The sequence below is a fragment of the Papaver somniferum genome, chromosome 10 (genome assembly GCF_003573695.1).
Source record: "Papaver somniferum cultivar HN1 chromosome 10, ASM357369v1, whole genome shotgun sequence".
NCBI classification, from domain to species: Eukaryota; Viridiplantae; Streptophyta; class Magnoliopsida; order Ranunculales; family Papaveraceae; genus Papaver; species Papaver somniferum.
The window spans coordinates 123,980,787-123,992,353 of NC_039367.1; the positions used below are offsets into that span (position 1 = coordinate 123,980,787).

Here is an 11,567-nt window from a genome sequence, read left to right on the forward strand (position 1 = left end):
ACCTCATTTCTTTTCTTCCAGACGCAAATACAATTAAAATCACCAATCACTAACCAAGCAATAGATAAGAATCCCAGTACTAGTTGCTGCCAAAACAATTTTCTAGTAATAGGATTGAAAGAGGCACGTACTGCTGTGATAAAATCATCATTAAAATCTAAAGCAATTGCTTGACTTGAACAAGATAAAATACCTGGCCGCGCAAAAGAATTCTTCCACAAAACCAAAATCCATTAACTTCATTTGTAATAACATCGTCACAAAAATCATCCAACTTCAAGCTTCGAACAAAACGTGTATTGCAAAAAACCATAGGCTCCGCAATACCAATAATGTCCGGTTTTTGCAAACTATAAAGCTCCTTCAACTTGGCCTTTGCACCATCCTTAGCCAAGCCTTGAGCATAACAGTAGAAAACCCGCATTAATTACCTTTCTTTTTCGGAGGGTTTGCCGAACCCTTTAATTGTTGGGGATTTCTAACTCTACTCCGACCTCTGGTTTGCAGCGCTTCATTGTGTTTTCCATCCAATTTCTTGGGCAGAGAATCTCGCTTCTTCTTTTCTGCCAATTCTTTCTTCTCCGGCGCAGCTTGGTTCGCCTTATTGGCACATGAGAGTTTATCAGCTTCAATGTCTAAAGTCTCAGCTCTTGGATTAATTGATTGCAAAGGATCTGGAGGGTTTCCAACGAAAACCTCATCCACTTCCTCCTACATCTCATCGGCCCCAGTATCAAACATGTTGGAAGTCTCAATTTCATCATGTGTCTTAGCTGGTGAATTCCTTCTTGTTGTCTTAGTGGGAGAACTAAAACCATCATCTATTTGCCCCACCACAAAATTAGTTGGCAAGGAACCCTCGCCAATGGTCTCAATAACCGACTCAGTGTGGACCTCAGAAGGCGTACTTATCTCTGTTGGCGTTGCATCAGTTGGCGTAATATCTGTCTGTGCAGTGTCGATCTCAATTTGCTTATTCTTTTCTAGAATTAATCTTCTTGCATTTTGCAGCTTAGCCAGAGCAGCATCTTGTCCAATCTTAGTCAAATCAGCCGCCTTAGCGAGCTCATTAGCTTTACCTTTTAGATCATCATACTCATGGAAAGCTGCGACTTCTTCATCTTCCAAATTGTAGCATCAGGTTCAGATTGAGTCGCGTCATTCACTGACGCAGCAACGTGAACTTGGTTTGCACCATCATTGTACGGAGACAACTGCGATGTGTTAAGTTGCAAAGTAGCACCATAATTGCGCAACATCCTCGGTGGACTGGCATTACCTGAAGCACTAACAATAGCACTACTAGTAGGACTTTAGATTTACGTATGTTTCCTCGCAAAAAGTAACCAAAGGATCAACCTCCAAAACAAGAGGATTAGCAGGTGGATTTGCAGCAGGTGGATTATCAATATATTGACCAGTGTGTTGCGGATTAAGAGGCGGGTTTTTGGACACCTTCTTCTTATGCCAATAATTCTTAATCTCATCCATCTCATTAAAAATAGCTTGTTGAATATTTGCGTCTGTTTCGGCATCAACTTTCTTCTTCAGTTCATTGTACTTCTTAGTACGACGATCAGGTTCATCATGGCCAATAGATTTGCAATAATCACAAAATTTTGGCTGGTTCAAATTTTCATATTCTTGAATAAAAACCTTCAGAATTGTCTTCCCCGTCAGCAATAATATTACCAAGTGGCTTTGAAAAATCAATATCAATTAAAACAGCCGCAAAATAGCCGTAATCCTGCTGTAAAGTTTTAGGATCACAGGCAACGGGCTTGCCGAGACCTCTAGCCATCCTAAACAAGCATTCTTCATCCCAAAACTCAAAAGGAAGATATGAAAATCTTACCCATACAACATCTCTTGTAACCTTCTCTGATTCTGGATCAAACATGGGAGTTCATGGCTGGACTTTTAATTGTTGATTTTTTGCTTTCCACGGACCTTCATAGCTGACACGCTTTCTTTCAGCTTCATTGTATAACTTGATAACAAAATATCCTTTGATCCATGGAATAAATTGAACCTGGCCTGTAAGGTTTCATTGATTCAATAAATCCCTCGTAGATGCACAAGATAACAAACCCATTAGTGTCGCGTAATTTTGGAATATATTCCCTGTCTTTTTTTTTTTTGTAAAATTGTATATCTTATATATGTCGATTGATAAATTGTGTCCCCAATGCATCCTTGCTTAATTTTGCCTGTCTAAATTGGGGCCTAGACCACTTATTTGGGGCCTATTAAATTTCCCTTCCCACTCCACCAAATTGTTATGGGCTACCAAACTTCTCAAAAATACTAATTTACCCCCAAATTAATTTCTAAAACTATCTCATATAAATACTAATCTTTCCATTTTCAGTAAATCCAAAAACATAAAAAACCTAAACCTAAAAAACTTTCTATTTTCATTCTATCTTTCCAAATTCTCAAAACCCTAATCAATTTATTTTTTTGATCCTCTTCTCCAACGATCTTCGATCCAACCAAGAAAATGGTAAATCTCCATCAACCCGTTGTAGTTTTCTCATTTTTTTCATTGATTTACATGTTTAAATTTTCAATTTTTGAAAACCGAAATCTCTGATCTTACCCAGAATCGGTCTATGTTGACACATCGAATAAACCGATTCTGAGTTTTGTTCTTCGGCCATGAAGAGCATGCAGAGTAATCGATTTATATGATGATTAACATCAACCAATTCTAGGTTTAGAAACGAAATATGAAAAGACATCACCAGAATCGGTTTATAAGTGCATGAATATCATCCGATTCCAGGTACTAATTTTTTTTTAACCCTGCGATTCCACAATCGAGTTTTATATGCTTGTTAATTTACCGATTTTGAAATTGTCTCTTCAGACTCCTTTTCATAATTGATTTTTATATATGTATCACATAAATCGGTTAATAGTGTTTGGCATTCCTGTATGTTTTTGTAGTTATAAACGGATTACATATGTTTAATTATGTACCGATTGTTAACTAGTTTTTTTTTATGTAGATATGGACTTCGGACACCTAGCGTTTTACATTCGAGAGCTCACCTTGGAGGATATTCTTAGGGAACCAGAACCATTGCTAGAAAGAAGCCTCTATAAGTTTGCTTTTGGGCATGAGACCCGTCTTGAACAAGCTCTCACACTGATAGACAAGCTTGCACTGGAAGATATTTATGAGGTCATGAGGTTCACTAGGAGAAGGAGAGACATGATTTCAACTGAGAGGGATCGCCATGGATATTGGAAGGTATGTGGGAAGAAATAGATTAATATCAAGCCATGGCTGAAGCAGAAGCAGAAGCTGCTGCTCTTGATGCTGGTGCTGGTGGTGCTGCTGCAAATGCTCCCGGTGGTGGTGTTGTTGCTGATGCTGATGCTCCTGCTCTTTAAGTTTAAGTTTTATATATTAAAAATTTAAGTTTATAAGACTTGTGGTTGTTTTAAGTTTTGATCACTCTTTTGGGATGATTAAGGTTTGTATTTTGGATGATCATGGTTTGAACTTAATGCGCTTAAAGTTTTAATTATAATTACGTGTATCGTGTAACAAGTTTATGCATGCTTAACAATTCTGTTTCCCAAATACCGGCAAAAAATAGGTCTACTCGATATGTCAACATAAACCGATTGCCTAGTGTCCATCAGAGAATCAGTTTATGTGTGGGGTTAGTATAATCTGATTCTTCATGCCTTAGAAATGCTGTTTTTTCTGTATCTTTTTCGAGCTAGAATCGTATCACATGTGCATTTGTATAAACCGATTACTATCGGTGAAAATTCAAAATTTTCCCATGTCTTTAATCGGTTTATGGTGGCATCCATAAAGACCGATTCTAGGTGGCATCAAAACATAATCGGATTTTATTGAGCTTCCAGAAGACCGATTGTTCCAAAATTATTTCACTTTTTTCAAAAAAAAAAAAGACGTTGGGGCCTTTCTCTATATATAGAGACCTCATCCTTGGACCCCCGTTTGCCACAAAATTGCACATTTTATTCCCTCTCACTCGATATACTCCACAACTACTCATTTCATACCTCAACTACTCATTTCTCTACAAGGCAATGACATCATTTGATTCAAATGAAGATCTATCCATCACCAAAGCATGGTACGCGGAAACTCGAGTTAGAAATCAGTCCTTCGTAAGGGTAGATGCCGAAACTTTTTGGGCAAGGGTATACAACAAATATAGGCAAGAGTTTGGGAATCCGAATGAAAGAAGTGTTCAACAAATCCATGATAGGCACCTAGTTATAGAAAATGCGATACTTGCTTTTTTAGCTATCCAAAAATGGATTTTGAATGCTAGCAACTTTAACTTGTCCATTGAACAATTTGTAAGTATTTTTGTGGTTTATTTTACGTAATCCATGTTGTTTGATCTTCCAAATAAACACCACTAACAAAGTAAATTTCTGTTTGGTTTTTGTAGCATGAAGCCGTGAAAGCGCGCTATTTGGAGGAAAAGGAGGAAGCATTCACATTCGATGCATGCTATCACTTCATGGTATCCAAAATTCCGGAGTATGCCCCGGAGATGATGGTGAGTGAATCGGACTCGGATTCCTCCAACGAATATTGATGGTTTTAGAAGTTTTTGTGTAGGTTTTGTTGGTAGATCTCTATGTAAACCCTCACGAGACTATAACTCGTCCACTAGGATCGCCTAGGGGTTCAAAGGCTTGATGCATGTGCTAAGTGCATCCGTTTTTCATACGACAAGGAGTAGATATGAAAACAAAAAAACTTATGAAAAGGAAACAATCGGTTTATATGGAACGTAATAAAAATACGATTATCGGAATCAGATTTTAGATATGCATACTTAAACCAATTCTGTAAGTCCTCTGTTAATTTCGAAAACACTACCCAGAATCGGTTTACAACCGCATGAACGTAAACCGATTCTAGATTGCTTTTCCGAAGAAAAAAAAATCAAAAATTTTCAGTTGTCTGATTCAAATAAAGATCAATTTACATGAGTTGATCTCACCTCTAACCTGGTTGATTAACACTAATACAATTGATTAACGCTAATTAATAAGGGGTAAAATGGGCAGTAGTTGAATAAGGGGTTATGAAAAAGTTATTTCTAATGACCTTTCATCTAGCTATAGGCCCAAATAAGTGCACTAGGCCTCAATTTAGCCAGGAAAGATAATTGTGTACACTATTCTTCAAACTTCAATATAAAATAAAGGTATCTGCTGTTGTGACCATGACTATAAATGTATATTTTTAAAGATGTGGGTGACAGGCAGCGATTGACGGTCGGCAACGAAGAAATAGTTGCAAAAGAATCACATTTTCCAAGGCAAACCTGTTTTTGAAGAGAGAAGAAAATGGAAGAAGAGAAGCCTCAAATCCAGATTGCAAGAGTGAAACTGGGAACTCAAGGCTTGGAGGTAACAATGACTTATATAACCACATCTCTTCATTGACTCATCAGAGCTAAATCATAATTTAGCTTAAAAAAGAGATTATGCTTCTTGGTTTTAAAAGCTGTATAGGTCCGTTGGTAACTATTATTAGTTCTTACTTATTCAACTCAAGTTGACAGATGAATAAAATCCATGGTCATTATGTACTCTCTCCATCTCCTTGTTTGCAGGTTTCCAGATTGGGTTTTGGTTTGATTAATGGGATCAATAGCAATACTCAATCTGATGAAGCCGGTTGTTCATTAGTTAAGTATGCTTTTGATAAAGGAATTACTCTGTTTGATACGTCAGATCTCCATGGAGCCAATGAGATCATGCTTGGGAAGGTATGCTTTTGTTTTAATCTGAATGAAGTTGTGTTTTTCTACCAAACTAGAAGAAAGTTATTGAATATCCATGTACGCTGAACTCTGATTAAGCAACTACTGAAATAAACACAAATATACTACAGGCCCTAAAGCAAGTTCCAAGGGAAAAAGTTCAGTTGGCAACAAAGGGTGGCATAACTGTGTTAGGAAAAAATGGATATGGGGTAAACGGGAAACCGGAGTATGTGCGTCAGTGCTGTGAAGCTAGTTTGAATCGCCTAAATGTGGATTACATTGATTTGTACTATCTACACAGAGTTGACGTATCAGTGCCTATAGAGGACACTGTAAGTTTGTCAAGAACTTATCACGGGCTACTGATGGTTTTGCTCATAGAGTTGAATTAGCTTTTACTTTCAATGCCTACTCAATTGATTTGATTTTAGACTGTCCATTTTCTTTTGTGTAAGGCAGATAGGGGAAATGAAAAAGTTAGTGGAAGAAAGGAAGATAAAATATGTGGGGTTATCTGAAGCTAGTCCAGACTCGATTAGAAGAGCTCATGCAGTTCATCCTATTACTGCTGTGCAGATGGAATATTCCTTATGGAGTCGTGACATTGAAGAACAAATTATCCCACTTTGCAGGTACATATGCACGTCTTACCTGTATTACTTAAAAGATTTTTTATGAAGGATAAGAGTCTTGTTAGTTAGGAACAAAAATTGTCTCTTTTGGTCCTAACAAATACGAATGGTATCCCTTTTAATGCTCATCCTTGAATTACAGAGAACTCGGCATTGGGATAGTAGCGTATAGTCCTCTTGCTCGTGGATTCTTCTGTGGTAAAGGAGTTACAGATGACTTGCCTAAAGATAGTCCTCTGGTACATTCTCCAACTTCTGTAATACTTTTCCCAGTCTCTTATATGTAATGTGGCCATATCAACCCATGAACTTTAAGTTATAGATTCTTATGTTGAAGTTTTGTGTAGTCTTTTATGTGTAGCTGGATTCTTATTACTGTAGTTTTTGGTTTCATTGAATTCTTGCTGATGTCATAGATTGGGCATCCAAGATTTGCCGAAGAGAATTTGGACAAAAACAGAATCTTTTATGCTCGTGTTGCCAACTTAGCTGCGAAACATGGATGTACCCCTCCTCAACTAGCCCTAGCATGGGTTCTCCAACAACAGGATCACGATATTATCCCGATCCCAGGTTAAAAAAGCATCAGTTTGTGTTCTCTGCTTTTTATAATTGATGATAAGAAAACTGGTTTTGTTTTCGGCTATCACCGACTCACTTTTATCTGGAAAATATATAACCTGAAATGGTGATTTAATTGCTTGTTAATATTACATTTAATTGGCAAACATCTATAATTATAGCGGAGCTGATTCATTTTATGTTTTTTCGTGGTCATTCATCTATGAAATTTAATCAGGGACAACAAAGATTAAAAACCTAGATGATAACATCGGTTCGTTGGAAGTTAAGCTCACAGTCGAAGATCTAAACGAGATTTCTGCTGCAGTTCCGACTGATGAGGTGAGTGGGCACAGAAGTTATAGCTCTTTTAGTGCTTACAATTGGCAGTCTGTATCCTATCCAACAACATGAGCTATCTTCTTTTAGTTTGAGCTATCTTCAATAATTCCACTGCCAGTTCGAATTTAAATAATCAAATTAGCTACAAAACGTTCATTTCCAAGTACATTAAATATTTTGTGGGATGTAAGTTTACCACTATAAGGCATTTGTACTTGAATTTTACGAACAACACCATGGTGTCCGGGCAACGGTATTTTTACAGACTGCAAATGTTTTTCTGTTGTACATATTATCATGGGCAGTATGCTTCAAAAAAAAAAAATTTATCATGGGCAGTAACTAAATGCAATCCACACTTGTGATAAATACAACCTTTCTCTTAAAAGTCTAAATATTGTCACTCTAGTTGATTTGGGTAATCAATACCTACCTCCATCGTCTTGCTCGTGCCCTATTCTTTTTTAGGAAATTTGGGATATGCCCCAAAATCGACGGTCATCTTAGGGATATGCACCAGAATTCCAGTTTCTGGGAATATGTCCAAAAATAACGGTTTACGTCAAGGAACCGTTCAATAGTCAATTTATCATACGGATGAGTCATTTGTCCAAATATATTTAAAACATGGTTCAAATGGACGAGTAAAAATTTGTATGGGTGAAATGGACACCAAAAAAATAGCAAGGATGAAACTGGATTCATCCTGACTTAAACTTAAAAAATAGCAAGGATGAAACTGGAAGCATCCTGATGTAAATTAAAAATAAGAAAAAGTATTTGAATGGATAGGATGAAACTGTTTACATCCTGGCTATTTTTAAATTTTTGTCCATTTAAACAGTATCAAAATCTAAATGTCCTTTTCACCCAGGAATTGTTGATTTTGGTCTTTTTAACCAATTTTGTGTTTATCATAAATGTGTATGAACTTTCTCTCTAATTTCTTCGAGGTTTTTTCTGTCTGAATATGTTCCTGAACCTTGTAAAAGTGTTAGTATATAGTATATCTGTCTTTTAATTCGCGTATGTAATCCCAAGTGTGTGCGAATGTTGACTATTTAACGGTTTTGGATAGGATTTTGAACAGTTGGGGCGTATTCCGAAAAACTAAAATCTTGGGACATATCCCCAAAATGACAGTCGATTTTGGGCATATCCACAAGTTTTCCCTTTTTTTTTCTATACATAAACTGACAAAAAACCAAAACAGTCGATCCAGAAAGTGTATTATTGTCAAGATAATCGTTTTAAAATAGCACTTATGCCTAATTAACCAAACAATTAATCAAAACAAGTAGCTAGTAGTAATTTATATAAAAAAAAATTATAAGAAAAGAGGCAAATATAAACTAGGTACAGTATCTAGTTCAAAAAAAAAACAACTAGGTACAATATATTAATTAAAGTAAAGTGAACAAATCAAATTAAAAATTCATTCTGATCTATGAGAAGACTTGATCAAACTTGATGTAACATTTGTGATCTTAATTTGATACGACCATGATGATGTTGGAAATGCGTTCGTCAGATAAAACTATCAACACTTTCGCGAAGTATCATGCGGGTATTCATCTTTTCACGGAATCTACGCATCTTTGCCAACACAATTGAGATCGAAGGGGTCTGAATTGGATGGGATGAGAAACTATTACAGTTTGATGTATCCAACTACGTCAGTGGGAAGATGAAGACGAGTGAGTTTCAATTACTCACGTCAAAGAGGTTTTCATTATTTAGGCTTTGAAAAATAAGTTGCAGTTAACCCAAATGAGGGTTGAATTTAGTCATTGCCTTATCATGTCGTCGGAGAACAATAAGAAGTACCATATGCATAAGGCAGTGACCAAATACAACCCATTTTTGATTATTTTCAAACCCTACTTTAAAAACAAAATAGTTATAAACCTTAAGTCATGTAGGTTTTAATACCCACTGCTTGACTTGTTCAAGCACCCATCATTTTTGTCGAGCTGATGGACATGTTGTATTACCTTTTCTCAGTCTCAATCAATTTGATAATGAATTTTGCCGTTCCCCAAAATCACAAAAATATGTTCTGAGAAGATGGTGAGATCTTGGTAAATATATACATATGTATATATAACCTAGAAAAAAACTCTATCAGTACATCTATTGAAATGGGGTTTTAGATTTTCTCCGTAACAAACATGTATTACGGATCTAAATGACATTTTCATATAAATAAACTACCTATAACAATAGTTTGAGATAAAAGTCATGTTTAAAGAATGTATAATATCAATGGGAATAAGTGGAATCGGTTTTCCATATCATCAAAAACTGATAAGCTATATAACCACATGTGAGTTGAACATCATGATTGAGTACGATCCATTAGTCCCATTAATGGATGTTTTGGTAACCAATATGATAAACTATGAATGATAGGTTCCATCATTTTGAAAACAGATAATTTATGATTTCTTTGTTCGTAGAAGTACAACCAATTAATTCAAAATCATGAGTTAGAAATATAATTTTGGATTTTTTTTCCGTAGAAATGTTGTTCCGTAACGAAAGGAAGAAGATGATGCAAGATAAAGATGGTTTACCCACATCAGACGGGTTTACACATAATCAGTTTTTTAGGTATGGTTTGTATTTTACTAAACTTTGGGTTGTATTTAGTCACTTCCCATAAAAAGGAAAAATAGTTCACAATTTGACATTTTTTCTACGGTTAAATTAGTGGACATGTCCAACACTTCCATTTCAATGATCACAAATAGCTCCACGCCTTAGAAAGGCAAAACCGACTGCTCTCAAGTAAATGTAGTTAATGGGAAAAGAGTAAGAGAAGTCAGGGAAGAAAATTTTAATCAATCAGGTACCTCGTTGAGAACTCCATGGAAAAAAATCGGATATTTTCATTCTGATGGGCGACTCTCAAAATCAAGCAATGGCAAGGAATGAGGTGCCACAGGTACATTTTAACCTTTATAATACTTCCCTAAAAACTTGCATTTATTATTTTATGCAATATAGTTACGAAGCATAGTTTATCCGTGGACTTCGGGAATTGACATTACATTAATTGGTTTGTTATCATTTAGTGTATTAAACCCCCAGATGAATTCAAACTTTGGGATTATGATCAAAAGCACTTTCATATGCATACATTATCTAAGGTAGTAAACTTGTTAGAGCATGGCTCGGTTGAACCCACGCATTGGTATGTCAAGTTTGGTTGTCATATTTTAATGAATCAAAACTCATGTTAAGAGTCGCTTGATTATGTACTAGAGTCAACTTCGTATAGGTTAGCATGAAAGTATTAGGATATGAGACATTACAGGTATTGCGAAGTCTTGAAGATGTGAAGAAGCAAGGAGCTACAACGACAACAATCATCCTTCCACTTGAGGGTTAGTGATATTTGACTTGAACTGTTTCATTCCCTAACGTATCTTTCAAGTCGTGCATATTGAAAACATAACTGCGAAGCATATTTGAACTCTAGATAGACATAGTATTAAGGAATACAATACGAGGTTTATTGCTTAACCATTAAACTTTGTAGATAAGACATCGCCATAATCATTTGAATGTTATTGTGATTTTGTATGGGTATGAGGTGAGGATTTCATCCTAGGGAACAATATTTACATGTGTTCTAAGGAAGTAAGTTCATAAACTTGTTTGTGAACCGAAAAGAAAATTGCCAGGTGTTATTGGTTCTGTTATTCATTGAATATCTTATGAACAACCAATACGTGTGATTGAGTATAACCGCTCACAACTTGTTTGTGTTCTTGGTAGAACTATTCACAAAGGCATGACTTATGTATTGGTATGACTTTTATTAGTGAAACCGATCTTAAGTAATCGCCTGAGATGGTATGATCGGGTTTGTGTTTTGTCTGACCAAATATGGGAAAGGGGAACCGATCCTAGTAAGAGGTGCAGTACATCACAAAGGGGAACCGATCCTTGTATGAGATGCAGAAAGGTTTATAGCATAAAGGGGAACCGATCCTATGGACATGCGCAACATGTTTTTAGGCAAAGGAGAACCGATCCTATGGACATGTGCAACACATATAAGTTAAGTACTATATATATGTGGGGAACCGATCCTAGTACCTAGTCAACCGAATTTTGGAAAGCTAGCGTGACTATGCACAGTACTCACATGGAGGTAGAACCGAAACTTGTTTTGGTAGAACCGTTAAACACATGATTGTGATTGAATGTTGGTTTGATCAATCACATAGTTCTTGAAAGTCAG

At 36.1% G+C, this 11,567-nt stretch overlaps 1 protein-coding gene across 2 annotated transcripts; it reads left to right on the forward strand.

The window, feature by feature from the left end:
• The first annotated feature begins 5,279 nt into the window (after positions 1–5,279).
• On the forward strand, positions 5,280–7,637 carry LOC113319350 (probable aldo-keto reductase 1). 2 transcript variants are annotated; one of them, XM_026567621.1, is made up of 7 exons: positions 5,280–5,421; positions 5,628–5,783; positions 5,909–6,112; positions 6,240–6,412; positions 6,555–6,651; positions 6,843–6,985; positions 7,212–7,637. In XM_026567621.1, the coding sequence occupies exons 1-7, from the start codon at positions 5,359–5,361 to the stop codon at positions 7,225–7,227; spliced, it is 852 nt and encodes a 283-aa protein (XP_026423406.1). In that variant the 5' UTR covers positions 5,280–5,358; the 3' UTR covers positions 7,228–7,637. The 2 variants fall into 2 exon arrangements, with proteins under 2 accessions (XP_026423406.1, XP_026423405.1); XM_026567620.1 differs by having other exon boundaries at positions 6,829–6,985; positions 7,212–7,634.
• The last annotated feature ends 3,930 nt before the right edge of the window (positions 7,638–11,567 follow it).

Excerpts from the sequence above, each read along its gene's own strand:
- LOC113319350 (XM_026567620.1), top strand. The coding sequence starts at position 5,359 with ATGGAAGAAGAGAAGCCTCAAATCCAGATTGCAAGAGTGAAACTGGGA. Across the intron at positions 5,422-5,627 it reads TGGGAACTCAAGGCTTGGAG|GTTTCCAGATTGGGTTTTGG; the intron begins GTAACAATGACT and ends CCTTGTTTGCAG. Across the intron at positions 6,413-6,554 it reads CAAATTATCCCACTTTGCAG|AGAACTCGGCATTGGGATAG; the intron begins GTACATATGCAC and ends CTTGAATTACAG.